The sequence below is a fragment of the Argopecten irradians genome, chromosome 9, assembly GCF_041381155.1.
Source record: "Argopecten irradians isolate NY chromosome 9, Ai_NY, whole genome shotgun sequence".
Classification (NCBI taxonomy): domain Eukaryota; kingdom Metazoa; phylum Mollusca; class Bivalvia; order Pectinida; family Pectinidae; genus Argopecten; species Argopecten irradians.
In genome coordinates, this window is record NC_091142.1 from 29,830,741 (window position 1) to 29,845,006 (window position 14,266).

Below are 14,266 nucleotides of genomic sequence, written 5' to 3' on the forward strand. Positions count from 1 at the left end.
TGTCTAATTTTGCCCATGGCTCTGGCTTAAAACGATCATAGACAGATAGAGATAGACATTGTGATGCATGACTGAACAGATTAATTGCTACAATTTCACACATTTATCAAAGTTTGTGTAAACAAAAACATAGCTACCTGCATTATACAAGGGCCTGATATGAGTCTTAAGCCCTGAGATGTAATTAAAATTGCACTAATGGCTTGATCTGATGTAATTTTTGTGAGCTTTTTGACACTTTGATCCAAGTGCTGAAAATCGGGTTATTTGATGACCCGCTGGGTCAATCGGGTTATGCATTATAAAATGTCTAAAAAACGGGTCAACCCGGGGAAATCGGGTGAAAAAACGGGTCAACCCGGGGAAATCGGGTGAGTTGGCAATACTGTGTAAGATGACAGAAACATAAGATGACCTGCATTATGAAAATTGATATTTAATTCATCTATTTAAATTTGGAATCTAAAAAAATAGGAAGTTATGATAAGTGTAGTATTAGCAGTAAGCTAATCACTTTTAGAACTCTACAAAATTATCAATTTGTTCAAAAATTACATTTTAGTTTTAAATTGCTACACCTCTTAAACTACTGGAGGGATTTCAATGGTGGCAACAATCCTTATACAGCTATTATGTGTTTACTTTATGAAGCCCTTGCAATGAAGTTTAATAATGGATACCATGGAGACAACACTAAAGTCAAACTTTAGATATTATCCAATCAAAACTGAAAAATGCTCTATAGGGATTTGAAAGGAAGACAAATATAATGGTTATAGTCATCAGGAAATCATTTGGTTGCCATGATTATCATTGAAACTTCAGAATGAACAAACAAAAATTGTATTTGGATCATTGGTGAGCAGACGTAGTCCTATATTTCCCAGATGAGGGGCAGTTGGAATGTTACTTAACAATTGGCTTACAGTTCTAGTTGGTTTTGTTGTCATTAGTCAAGATCATTATTGCAAAGATTTGTAAAATATTATAATAGGTTGTACTGCAGCTATACTTAAGCATCTGAAATGTACAGTACTGAAAAGTAGTCTTGGATTTACTTTTATCCCAAAACTCCTGATAGTAAATGGCATGCAACATATTTATAATTTACAGTAAGCCAACTTCAATTTGATTCTTGTTTTATATTTTGCAGGGGCTGTGGAATGGAAACGCATGATCCTCCTGGTTTAACTGATGAGTCTGCCAAGTCAGATGTGGATATGGATCTAAAGCTGGATGAAGTAGATGGGTCACCTGTATCACACATGACAGATGAGGTATTGCAACATGTAAGCACTGTGACAGACCAATCACAATTGATAACAGAGAAGGGTGATGCTCCACCTGAACAGTTGTCGGTAGCAACGATACATCATCCAGACGAAAGTAATGAAGAAAATAGTAATGCGTCAAAACTAAATGAAGGCATTTTGATATCTGAAACAAGAAGTTTAGTAGAGAGTGAGGATAGTGAGAGAGTCCTTGTCATTGACATTAATGACACCAATCTGTCAGTAGATGATGCAGAGAAGATAGAAAACGATGATCAAGAAAAGAATGGAATTCAAGAAACTGAAAGTGAGGAACAATTTGAAATGATGGATGCTGAAGAACGTATTGAAGAAGATATGGATACCTGTGAAAATGAACAAGTAAAAGATGAGTCGAAGTCCGAACCAATCGTTGAAGTTGCAAGTAAAGATATTGGTTTGGATTATTTTGAAAGACTTGAAAACAGTTTGCGTGAGTTAGAGAAGCAAATGTCTAATTCTGGCAATTCATCAGAATCAACTGACCATTTATCAACGGACAACCAACCTAATACAACAAATGAAAGTCTCTCGGTGCAGAATGGATTACAGAATACTGAGGAACCACCCATTACAGCTCCGAATTCAGATGAAAACAACTTATCGTCGGAAGTAGTGGACAGTTTAAATTCCAAAGATCTGGGATCCAGAGAGGCCACAGAGACAGGAGAGAATAACGTTGAAAATACAACTAGTGTTGTATCTCATGATCTGGAAACGCAGAGTAGTAACATAGATAAAGTGGATAAAAAGCCCAACAACAAACCTGAGAGGAACGCTACTGAAATGTGGTCAAATATAGGGATGATGCGTTGTTCAAAATGTTCATTTACAACTGATCAGGAAGCTATGTTGAACTCCCACGAAGTCATTTGCAGTAAACGTAAAGTTGTGAAAGTTATGAAAGGAGAAATTAATTTCAAATACAAGTCAGATCGCTATGGATGTGAAGCATGTCTTTATACAACAAAGAGTGCACGGAACTTCGAGGAGCATATTGCTTTCCACTTGCTAGCGCAACCTTATATATGTTTGAAATGTGTTGCAACTTTTGAAAGCAAGTCTTCAATAGAAGCTCATGTCAGTAGTCTACATAATGGTGATAAAAAAGTGAAATGTGGCTTACGGGGATCGAAAAAAATCAATCACATAATTGAAACGCTACACAAAGATTCCAAGTATTCCTTGACGGGAAGATTGCTTGATAAGAAGATTTGGAACATGTCGATGGCATCTTCAGCAAAAGATCAAAATTCAAAAGGAAACTCTGGAAACGGTCAAAGCACATCTCCTCAGAAGAAACTTGAAAGACCTTCAATTATTCAACAGAAAAACTTTATGAAATCCAGTCCGTCGAAGAAAGATCCACTTGTATTAGAACCAGTAGACAAGACGGAAAAACCTGCCCCGGAAAAAATCCAAATCCATGGTAGTCCTAAATTGAGCTGTACCGTTACTTCTTCACTTCAACTCTCCAATGTTCCTAATTCTACAGTGAACGTTTCCTCATTCATCCTTGTTCCAGTGACGATGGCACCAAAGCCCCCTCCTCCTGCCATCCAACCTGCTAAACCATTAGTTTCAATTTTAGGAAACTACACCCCGCCTATTAATAGACCTCAACAACCAATGATTGTGATGAACCAACATAATGTTGTACCACAGAAAACCCCACAGCAACAGATTATTGTTCTTCCGGCGTCTACCAGTACACCATCATCTCCGGTAATTCATCCTCAGAGTATTTTGAAAAGTCTTATTCCAACACCTACGACAGTGCAACAAAGCCTGGCAGCTCAACAACAAGTTGTTGTTTCTAGTACAATTTGCTCCCAAACTCGGCCATTACCATTGAACTCTGCTGCTAACAGTAGTGCGACAATACAAAATGTTCAGGCAGGAAAGATGATCACCTCTACCCAAAGCGAAGAATCAAAACAATCGAACGCAAATGAGAAATTGGGCTCAGTCATTGACTTGACAGAGGGAATTTCAAAAAAGAGCTGCCGTATTTCCTTTCGCAAGGAAGGATCGTCTTATGTTTGTAAATACTGCAAGGTGAAAAATGAGACGGAAGATGGTTTTAGTAGACACATTTGGAGGCATTTTCATGGACTGCCTCCGATTTGTAAAAAGTGTCCAAACAGCTATTCGTCTGGAGACTTTGCAAAGTGTGCTTTGGTTACTGAAGTCATGAAAAAGTTAGCAATCAGTGAAGTTGAAGATAAAAAATCAACCAATGTCATTGAAGTTGATTCTGATGACGACCCTGCTGAAGCTCAACAACTTACCAAGGACACTGATGTTCAAATGAAAGAAAATCCAAACAGCGAGGAAGATAGCTGTATGCAAATAAAGATAGCATCGACATATAGTCTTAGTGAGTCACCAAAACCGACGACAGAGAAGGACACCGATCCAACTGTGTCAGCTGATGAAGCAAAGGAAGAAAGAAATTCACCTCCAACGATGAAAATTAAAGACTCTGGAAACATTTTTGAGAAATTACAAGGATCCATTAATGATGTTGTTGACAAAACGTACGATGGTAATGAAATCAGTAAATATAACCCAACCGTAACACTGAAAAAAAATGAAGAACCTTCTTCCAGCATTTTAAATAGCTGCATATCACCCACAGCTGTGACTGGTTCTAGTAGATCGGCAAGTCCAAAGGCAGTGATGACTAGCTCTAGAAGATCGGCAAGTCCAAAGGAATTAATGACTAGTTCTAGAAGATCGGCAAGTCCAAAGGAATTAATGACTAGTTCTAGAAGATCGGCAAGTCCAAAGGAATTAATGACTAGTTCTAGAAGATCGGCAAGTCCAATGGAAGTGATGACTGGTTCTAGAAGATCGGCAAGTCCAAAGGAAGTGATAACAGCCACACAATTCAACAAAGAAAATACTTCTTCAGAAAATCCAACCAAGGCAACAGCTGTTCAAAATATAACGTCGAAATTTCCTTCCAATGGAAGTTTCTATGTATGTGGCTTTACTGACTGCCGATTCGCATGCATTACATCTGGGGAATATAGGGAGCACTTGATGTGTTGGCACTCTGATGCTGATGAATATAAATGTGCACACTGTGGACATGGTAGTCTGACGGAGGATTGCCATTTGCGACATATGCTAACTCACTCAAAAGCATCTTCATTCATTCTGTACACGTGCAGTTACCCAGCATGCCTCTACGGAACTAACGTAGTAGATTTATTTCGGGAGCACTGGAACAAGTTTCACCCAAATACAAGCAAATTCAAATGTCGATCATGTCAGATGTTGTTTCCCACCGCCGAGGATCTCATTACTCACATACAGGCAAATATTCTGAAATTTGTTGCATGTCCGCACTGTACAGCAAAAGATAGCAACAGGAAGACGATTATTGCACACATTATTGAGGCACATCCAGGAAAACCACGACAAATTACTGTTGCGAGCCAGCTGGTATGTCAAGAGAGAGACCATAACGAATTTGCTGTGCCAGCTCCCGGGATTCCGGAAAAACCCGCTGATGTTACGCCATGGCCATCTGTGTATATGGACGACGCAAATGATGAAGATGATGGATATGCAGATTCTGTTGGTCAAAATAACTCTTGTGACGACACAGAGGCAGATGAAGAAGAACCTGTTCATCTTGCTCGACTGTCAGAAATGGCAAAAGCAAAAGGTTCTCTCACGAAACTTGCTGCAGAAGGTGATATGCGTGATGCAGTTAAAGTCATGGCAATAAACAAATCAAAGCTGAAGTCCCTTAGTGCCGAAATAATTCGCTGTTCTGAGTGTTCTTATCTTGCTTCAGGAAGGGGACTACTGCGTAAGCACCAGCTTCTTCACAAAAGGGGTCAATATGAACGGAAACGACGTTTCTCTTGTCCTTGTTGTCCAGCAGCTATGGACAAACTCAGCAAGTTATCATGTCATATGAATCTACATGAAGGACAGCACAAGGTGAAGGTTTTCTTCTGTACTTTATGTACATTCAAAACAAACGTGACAGAATTTCTCGGTCATCACATGAGCAAAACCCACAACAGTGAGACCAATAAAGGGATTAACTACATTACTAAAGTACTGAAAGTATCTGTCTCTGCTTACTTTTGTGACAAATGTCTGTTTGGAACACGTGACCAGGAATTATTCAAGCAACATCAACTTGGGCATAATGATGATAATGATGATGCAGCTACAGTAAGAGATCAACCATTTCCTTCAAGTTCTGTTCCAAAACCCCATACAAAGAAACCACAGACAGTTAGAAGTACATTCGGTGAAAATCTAAATGAAAAAGACTTAGCTTCAGTTAACCCCGGCTCGAAAAAGAGGTTCTGCTGTAAGCTTTGTGGTAAATACTGCTCTCGTCTACCAGCACTGAAAGGGCACATGGCATCGCATGTAGTTGATAAAGACCTGGATATCCTGGTATATAAATGTCACTACTGTGCGTATTCATCAACATACAAAGCATTCGTGAGTAGGCATAGTGAGGAAAAGCACCCCGGGAAAATCATTCGCGTTAAACGCAGGGTTGATATCATTTCTGCGTCTGGGGTTTATCTTCCACCCCATGGACAGGAATGGCCAGAGTCTCCAGAGGATATGGAGGAGAATGAGGACATTGAAATTAATGACATGTCAATCTGTTCCCATCATTGTGATATCTGCTCATACAGTTGTGATGATGCAGCAGAATTGCTTCGTCATAAGAACTCCCAACATTCTTACCAAGGACCAAAGAAACCATTCGTTGTTCCTTCTGGGAATGTATTTAAACCGCCAGTAGATTGTACCGAGTGCGCATTTACCACAATAAGAAGAATAGACCTACTTAGACATATCAAAACACACCCTAATCTGTCTCCATGCTATGAAGCGCAACCGAAGGAGCAACGACAGCTATTGAAAGTTGCGATAGGAAAGAAAACATCTTCATCACAGTCTAATGAGTCACATTCACATTCACCGTCCCCGGACGGGGAAAGTGATTGCACACCCAGTCCTCAGATGGAAGACAGGAAACCATTATTAGCAGAAGATGGTAGTTTGATACAAGAGGAAGTGCAAAAGCCAAAAGAGAAAACACCGTTATACTTTCTTGGAGGAGATCTGCTTCATTTGAAATTGAGACCTTGTTTTATTCAAGAGGAAACAAATTCTGAATTTACATGCAAGCTGTGTCAAGACACATTTTCTGGTCGATATGTCCTGCACAAGCACATACTTCAACACATGGATGTTTCTTTTTACAAATGCGCCTACTGCAGTCATGGTACATTGGAGTCTCCGTCGATGGTTGTCCACATACAGAAGATACATCGGAAACCCATACAACACGTTCAGATGGACGTCACGGACCTAGAAAGTAAAATCAACAAAGCTATTCATAGCATAAAGGAGGAAGAATATTTCACCAGGATGCAAGATAGCGATAGTTGTCATGCCAACACAGATGGTAGAGATTGTGATAGTGGAGATGATTTTCAGCCCTCTGAAACTAATTACCGCTCCCCATTTAAAGCCAAAGTACCTCCTTTGACCATCAAAACATCGCCATCATATGATATCGTGAAGAAGAAATCATCTTCAACTGCTAAAAAGTCGACAACAAGCAAACCTAAACCTAGTTTTGTGAGCAAGCATCTGCAAAAATCGCCGGTGTATAATAAATCACCTGTAGAAGATAACCCAAACATTCAAAAGATGGGAGATATTTACAAGTGTAAAATCTGCAGTTACACAAGCACATCACGGGCTACAGTGCTGAACCATTTAACGATTCATTCAGGATTCCGAAGGTTTGGATGTCCATTTTGTCCATATCGATCTCACTGGAGACACGACTGCCTAAAACATATCCGAACTCATCACCCAGGAAAACATGGTCAGCCAACAACAGATGATCCTCCGGATAATATTGACCCTCAACTGACCCTAAAACCAGATAAACATTCTACGAGCCCGGTAGCACTAAAGGTTCCGAAAGTTCCCAAGCCATCACCGCAGGCAAAACAACCTTCAGCGACAGTGAGCCAACCGTCAGCCGAAGACACAGCAAACGCAGATACTCCAGAATATAGACATGTCTTCAAATGTCTTGTCTGTGATACCAAATTCAAAAGCATTTGGTCGATACAGAAACACTTCTCCAAAGAATGTTCGCAGCCGATGCTGGGTTGCTCCACCTGCAAGTTTAAAGATTTGGAACCAGGAGCTGTTAAGCTACATATAGAAACAAAACACCCGGGAAGTGAAACATCTAGAATTGTGACATTGAAAAGGGAAGCCAAAATGAGGAAGTATACTATCCCAACGTTTAAAAAGCAAGATTCTAAAGAAAGTGTCGGAAGCACTGGTGGGAAAAGTGTGAAATCGGATGCAGCTGACCAAGATCATGACTTGCCTCCAAAGGCAAATCTTACGCCAAACAACGAAAGCCAAATTTCAAAATTAAAATCGCCCATGTCGACAAGTACCAGCCTTTCGATTTTGATAAAACGAATAGGAAACCGCTACATGTGTAGGGAATGCGGATTCAGTAATCCTATAAAGCGAGCTCTTTTGCGACACGTAAAGAAGCATAGTAATGCCCGTCCGTTCGGGTGTACGTACTGTGAATATCGCTCAAATAATGAATGCAATACGAAAAGACATATGAGAAGACGACATATTGGAAAACCGGTGATTGTGCGAAGGTTAGAACCTGCTCAATGGCATTCCCCGATTCCGAGTGTTCGCAAGCCAGCAATAGCTTCACCGACTTCGACACTAGATTCACCGGCGGATTCTAAAGACGGAGAAGATAATGTTTCAGAAGGAGGAAGCAGTTTGAATTCGGAGAATTCCGCAAAGGGGAAATCTCGTGTAGAAATAAGATACTTCTGGAAATGTCTGGAATGTGGCAATAAGAGTAATTCCGTTTCAAACGCCTACAGGCATTTGAAAAAAGGAACTTGTACAAAAACCTTATATGGATGTTCCGGATGTAAATTAAAAAACACCGACAAAAAAGCTGTTGAGTTTCACCTGACAGAAAAACATCTCAATAAGAACGTTCAGATTACAATATGTCCCAACTCCGCCAAGATAAGGAAATACCACATCCCGATCAAAGTAGGAGGTTATGTCCAAATGTCAAAGGAGGAGTTGTCTCAGCTTGATGATGATACCAGCACCAGTACAACAAGTATTCCAAAGAGTACCACGAAGACCCCCCCTCAGGACACTGAAGACGTTCCTAAACAGAACGGTGAGAAATCCCAGGTTGTCTTTTGTTCAACTTGCAATTTGAAAGCGTCCAACGCAAAAATATTCCAAAATCACATGGAATCGGAACACGCGGGGATGCTTATGGTTTGCAAACATTGTACAATCTTTCGAACAGCCTACGTGTCAAAAATACAGCAGCACACGTGGGATAGTCATCTAGATATGCCGTTGAAATTTTACTTAAGGACCAAAAAAGGCGTGCCAGATGGTGAGAAAAGACCATCTGAAAGGTACACGTGTGCCAAATGTGATTACATTGGAAAGCGATCATCTGTCCGACAACATCTGTACTGTCATTTTGATTATAAGCCATATAAATGTGGATATTGTGGATATCAAACAAAGAAAAACGACGGCGTGAAGCGACATATTGAAAAGCAGCACATTGGTAAACCTATTAAGGTTTTGTTCAAGAGAAACGCTGCACAAGAACAGGAAATCGAAATGCTATTGGATTCTCATTCGCCTGTAAAACTTTCCATACAGAAGTCACAAGCAGCAAGACTGGCAAAAGACTTTCCATTTTCATCATCGCCCGTCAAATTAAGCCCAGCTTCAGCTGCAGCACCGTCTCAAACATTCAAGAAGAATTACCCAACAATGGCGAACATGAAAAATTCTGCAATTGAAGATTTTATTCCTAGCAAGATGTACAAGGCTTTCTACAATAATAAGGCCGGAAAGTCTGGATTCACTTGTCTTCTCTGTCCATACAATACGCTCATGCAGAATACAATGATTTCCCATGTTTATCATCATATGAACTCGATCTACAGGTGCCCCTACTGTTCTACACATGGCTACCCAAGGTATGTTTTTATTCTATAGTGTCAATTTCTTGCGAATTGCCCGCTCTGTTTGTTTGTCCGCACTGTTCAAAGTGTTCGTAGAAATTACAATATGAGAAAGTATAAGTTAGGATTATTAACGAGTACTTCTGATCCGTCGGATACTTTCATACTGAATGAATTGGTAGAGCTATACAATTTAAGTATTATAATTTCTGGTGGATGTCATTTATATGACCGATATTCACAAGAAATAGAAATAAGCTTTCATTTCTTAGTGAAAAAATGAAAATATATTTGACTTCACAAAAAGTGGAGTTCGCAATACTAGTGTTCGTGGGTCAGATAGCCTGCAAAAGACTATTTACATTGGGTTTTGTTTTATACAGATGAATATTATTTTGATATTTTAGATGTAAAAGTAATCAAAACCTCAATATTACAGGAGCAAGGTGACGACCCATATCAGGAAGCAACACCCAGGCAGACCAGTGTATGTGATAGACGAGAGGCAAAGTAAAGGGTTACCTACATCCACAGCTACATCCGATTCATCCGAGCCTGCAGAAAAACGAAGGAAGATAGATCAGTCTAGTGACAACGAGTTTGAAGTTGAGTCAAATTCAGGAAGCATCACAGGTATGTTGTATAATGTTTTGGGGTAATTGTGTTTATGAATTATTCTGTCGATAGGAAGTCTTCTCTAGTTGCATATTGCAAGAGTTATCTGCCCTTACGGGTAGGTATTCATTGTGGCGTCATGTGCTTGCGAGCGTAACATCATACATTTCAGGGAAAACAAAGTGATATTCGCTCTCAAAATAATTATTTCACAATGGCTTTTTATTCACAAGGGAGGTAACTCTGTAATATAGAAAAACAGAACAAGTTACGAAATGTTGTCTCTTTTGTCACGCGATTTTGAGTTCAGTAGGCTGAGTGGTTTTCCATTTACCGCTATTGTTACTATCACTGATCTTCGTTTTGAAGTTTATGTTCTTAGTTTTGATTCTATGATCATTTGTGCATGGAGAGAAGGTGGTATATGGTCTTTTTAATATTGCCGGAGATCATTTAAATATGTACCATGAAGTACTTAACCATATGCTTGAGATTGTGAAATATTGATTCATGCAATATTTAAAAAACGGTAATACTCTTTGATTAAATTAGTATGATTTTAATCTTACAGGAAGCATAAAGGAAGAGACGGGAATCGTCCAATATTCTTGCCACATATGCAGCTACTCAAGCCAGAGTCTGTATCATTATCGTCAGCATCTGGCAGTCCATGGTGGCTTCAAATGGTTAAGCGCGGGAACCCAGCTTGAATCTCGTCTGAAGTGTGGCTATTGCTCATACCTAGCCGCTGGTGACAAGGACTTCAACGCTCACATGGAGAAACACCTTGCGACAAGACCGTTTAGTTGTCCATACTGTGACTTCTCACAGTACACACAGGGGAAAGTGAAAACCCATGTTGCCTATGCTCATCCGGATAAGCCAGTGGAAGTGTCCAGGGAATCTGGCAGTAGTTGTTTGATCGATGACACTTTACAATTAGATTCTGTGACACTCGTACAGTTGGATCCCAGGGTGAAGCTCGTTGACTTCTTAACACTTGGTCCGGCAGATTATGAGAAATTGTTGATTGAATCTAACATATCGGTGGTAGACCTGGATAACATTCCTGACGATCGGTTTTCTGTTGTGGCAAGCAATCTTGGTATAGCCTTGGATGACCAGTATGAAGTGAAGGAAGAGAACAAGAATAATGAGTATGGCGACCAATATGATGATTATGTCGTAAAAAAAGAACAACTTGAAGAAGATAAGCAAACACAGGAAGAAACAACAGGTGAGGAAATGGATATAAGTACAATGGTAACCTCCACAGACACTGATAATAACGATCAAAATATCTCGAGTAATGCTGAGGCCACTGTTGATGATAACCAGGATAATGTGCGAGAAGAATTGGAACAGAATTACCAGCAAGAAACTTCAGAATCCAATAAAGTAGATCATGCAAATGATTTAAGTGATGTCAGTGATGTCCCCTTATCACAAGGCGATGAATCGGAAGAGGTAGAAACTGCCGATGAGAGTTTGATAGACATGGACTTTGAAAGTGTGAGCCAGGAATCAGCAGACGCCAAGTCACTACCAGACTCGAATGCTAATGAGAACATCACGCTCGAATCGGCATTAGACACAGAGGAGGAAGCTACTGTACAATACGCTTCAGCGATGGAGGAAGACGATGACGAATCAGAGGTACCAGCGAGACAATCGTCAGAGAAAACAGAAGAGGAAATGGATACCGCGGAAGAAGGAGGTGACCTCGATACCTCGCGAGCTTCTTACAGTGAGCCAGCATGGGAATCCCAAGGCTTTGAAGTTATCGATGAAGTGTAGCATTTATATTAGGATGATTTAAAAGGATGTTCATTACGTCTCACGGTGTCTTCAGTATTGTAAATAGGGAGAACTTCGTTTAAAATTAGCAATATGGTAATGAAATACAAATGGCGGACTCAATATGATATTTACTATGTGTGGATATCGGAGTACAGATACGCGCAGTGCATTTGTATGCATCAGATAATCAACAGCAGACTGCTGCGAGGATATGGATGGATATGTGTGTAAATACGTCGCTTTTTAACATATCGTAGCAATAACTGCAGCATTATCAAGTCTATCAAGACAAATTTAAATCTCGCGAACAATTTCCATTGTGTACGTTTATCGGTGTTTGACACGAAAGTTCATACACAAAGAAATAATTTGATTCCTCTATCGCCATAGCTTTCACAATAGAATGATTTTGAATAGAGATCATATTATTATTAGATTAATTATTAATGAACTGTGACATCAGTGACATTCTGTTTCAATAGTCAATCATTGAGAAAATCATTTACATTTCAAACATGTGTATACTCGAGCGTCAGTATGTAATAATTTATGTGAGATTACTTCATATCTATCCTGTTTACTCTAGGCCAGTTTAAGTCAAAATCAAATGAACAAGAGTTATTGGGCATCTATTTTTTTTGTGAATGATGTTTTCGTACGCGTTGTGCGAGTCCATAAGCAATGCATTACACCAATATACTGGCGGGATGTGTTATGTGGAACCGGCGAACAAAGGACTTCCGAGGATGGTGACGGAATCATACATTTAATACATGTAGGGTAAAGTATTGAAGTGTTCATAAGATATACTTGCGCTTGTATTACAATTGTTACATGTAAATAGTGCTGCATCGGGACGTGAAAACAAAACTGTTTAAAAATATCTAGAATGTCCAGATATTGACGAAATAGGATGTTGGATGTAACGAACAATAATCCTATCAGCTGCTGCCTTTTCGTTATATTCATGTGATCTATGTGATAAGAATGAATTATAGGCATTTTATTCATAGCTAATTTTATGAAGGAGCTATTCAGCTTAGTACTTTTATTAAACTACCACTTCTGTAGCAGATCATGAGGTTGTGTCAGTTTCAAATGTGTTTTCTTTGGATTTTCTCTGGAGATTATTTTAGCCAACAAAAAGAATTATCATGACAGTATATATCTCACTAATTTCATATGAAATATTTTTCAGTCCATTGTTACGCATAGTGCTTTAGTTTGTCCAATTGCCTGTGTATCTGGTAAACAGAAGTAGTGCCCTTGTCTACTTCAGCAACGACCAAAACTTATCCAAATATTTGAAGTATCTGTACCAAAATCTTACACATTGTATACTAGTATGCTAATGTTAAATATTTTTACGTAGTAGCGCTGCGTTTGCGTAATGTCGTTAAAAACAAGGAATTATTTGTGTGATTTCTGGTAAAAATTGATATTTTATTTTGTTTTTCATTTACTCGAACAGTCAGCTCTGTTTTGCTTTTTTCGCAGTATAAGGGCGTATTTTTATGAATGGTGCTATTTTCCAATGCTAAATAATTTCTCTACAAATTGTTTAGATTTTCTCCAGAAAGCGAAAACCATGATATATTTTAATGAATTTTAAAGGAAGTCAAAACTCTTTTGTCTGTTGGGTGAGGTCTTTTTATTTTAGCAAGATGATTTGAAGGGGGTACGAATTAGCCATCAGTCTATGAAGGTAATACGTTCTCAAGGGACTGGTTATAATTATGCGATTAGCATCCGGTTGTATTCCAGTCTCATGCAGAAACATAACCTTCCAAGACAATGCAAATCTAACGGTATCTAAAATAACCAGGGGTCATTTCAACATTTTTAGCTCGCCTATTCGAAGAATAGGGGGAGCTAATGTTGGCACCCCGGCGTCGGCGTCAGCGTTGGCGTCCCATTTCACGTTAAAGTTTTTGAGCAAGTTTCTGTTTCGTCAATTGTTTAAGCTTAACTTCTTCTGAATAGGCGAGCTTTGCTGTTCTCCAACAGCTCTTGTAAATCAGACGATGACTACGTTGAATGCATTGGGAAATATTTATTCTGTAATCTGATAACAATTATCTACTTTATCTAAGCGTCCTTCTGGCTACGCAACACGGAAACTTTGCTTTAATCGGATTGGATGTTCTGAAATGCATTAAATCCTATGAATACTAGATTAGATAGCTTATAAAAGACATGAATGAAACCAGCATGCTATTATATTTGCTTTTACTTCTGAGGATAGGATGGATAAATTTAAAATGTTCTACTAGATTGAATCTCTTCAGATCATGTTTCTCTTGCATGCATTTGTATAAACAATTCTCTATACTTTGAAAGCATATATGTACATGGCCAAAACTTACAGAACGACCGTTTGAAATCATGGACACAATTAATTTGTTGTTGGAAAACTGAAGTCATTATTTTTCTTTTTTTTTTGTACAAATGTTATTAAATTGTTAATGTTGA

At 39.0% G+C, this 14,266-nt stretch overlaps 1 protein-coding gene across 1 annotated transcript in view; it reads left to right on the forward strand.

The window, feature by feature from the left end:
* Positions 1-14,266, forward strand: part of LOC138332023 (uncharacterized) — a 29,677-nt gene extending 15,411 nt beyond the window's left edge. Inside the window, exons 3-5 of the mRNA XM_069279951.1 lie at positions 1,154-9,394; positions 9,819-10,012; positions 10,566-14,266. Coding sequence (XP_069136052.1) covers positions 1,164-9,394; positions 9,819-10,012; positions 10,566-11,791 — 9,651 coding nt within the window. The 5' untranslated portion in view covers positions 1,154-1,163 and the 3' untranslated portion in view covers positions 11,792-14,266. The remainder of the gene's footprint in view (positions 1-1,153; positions 9,395-9,818; positions 10,013-10,565) is intronic.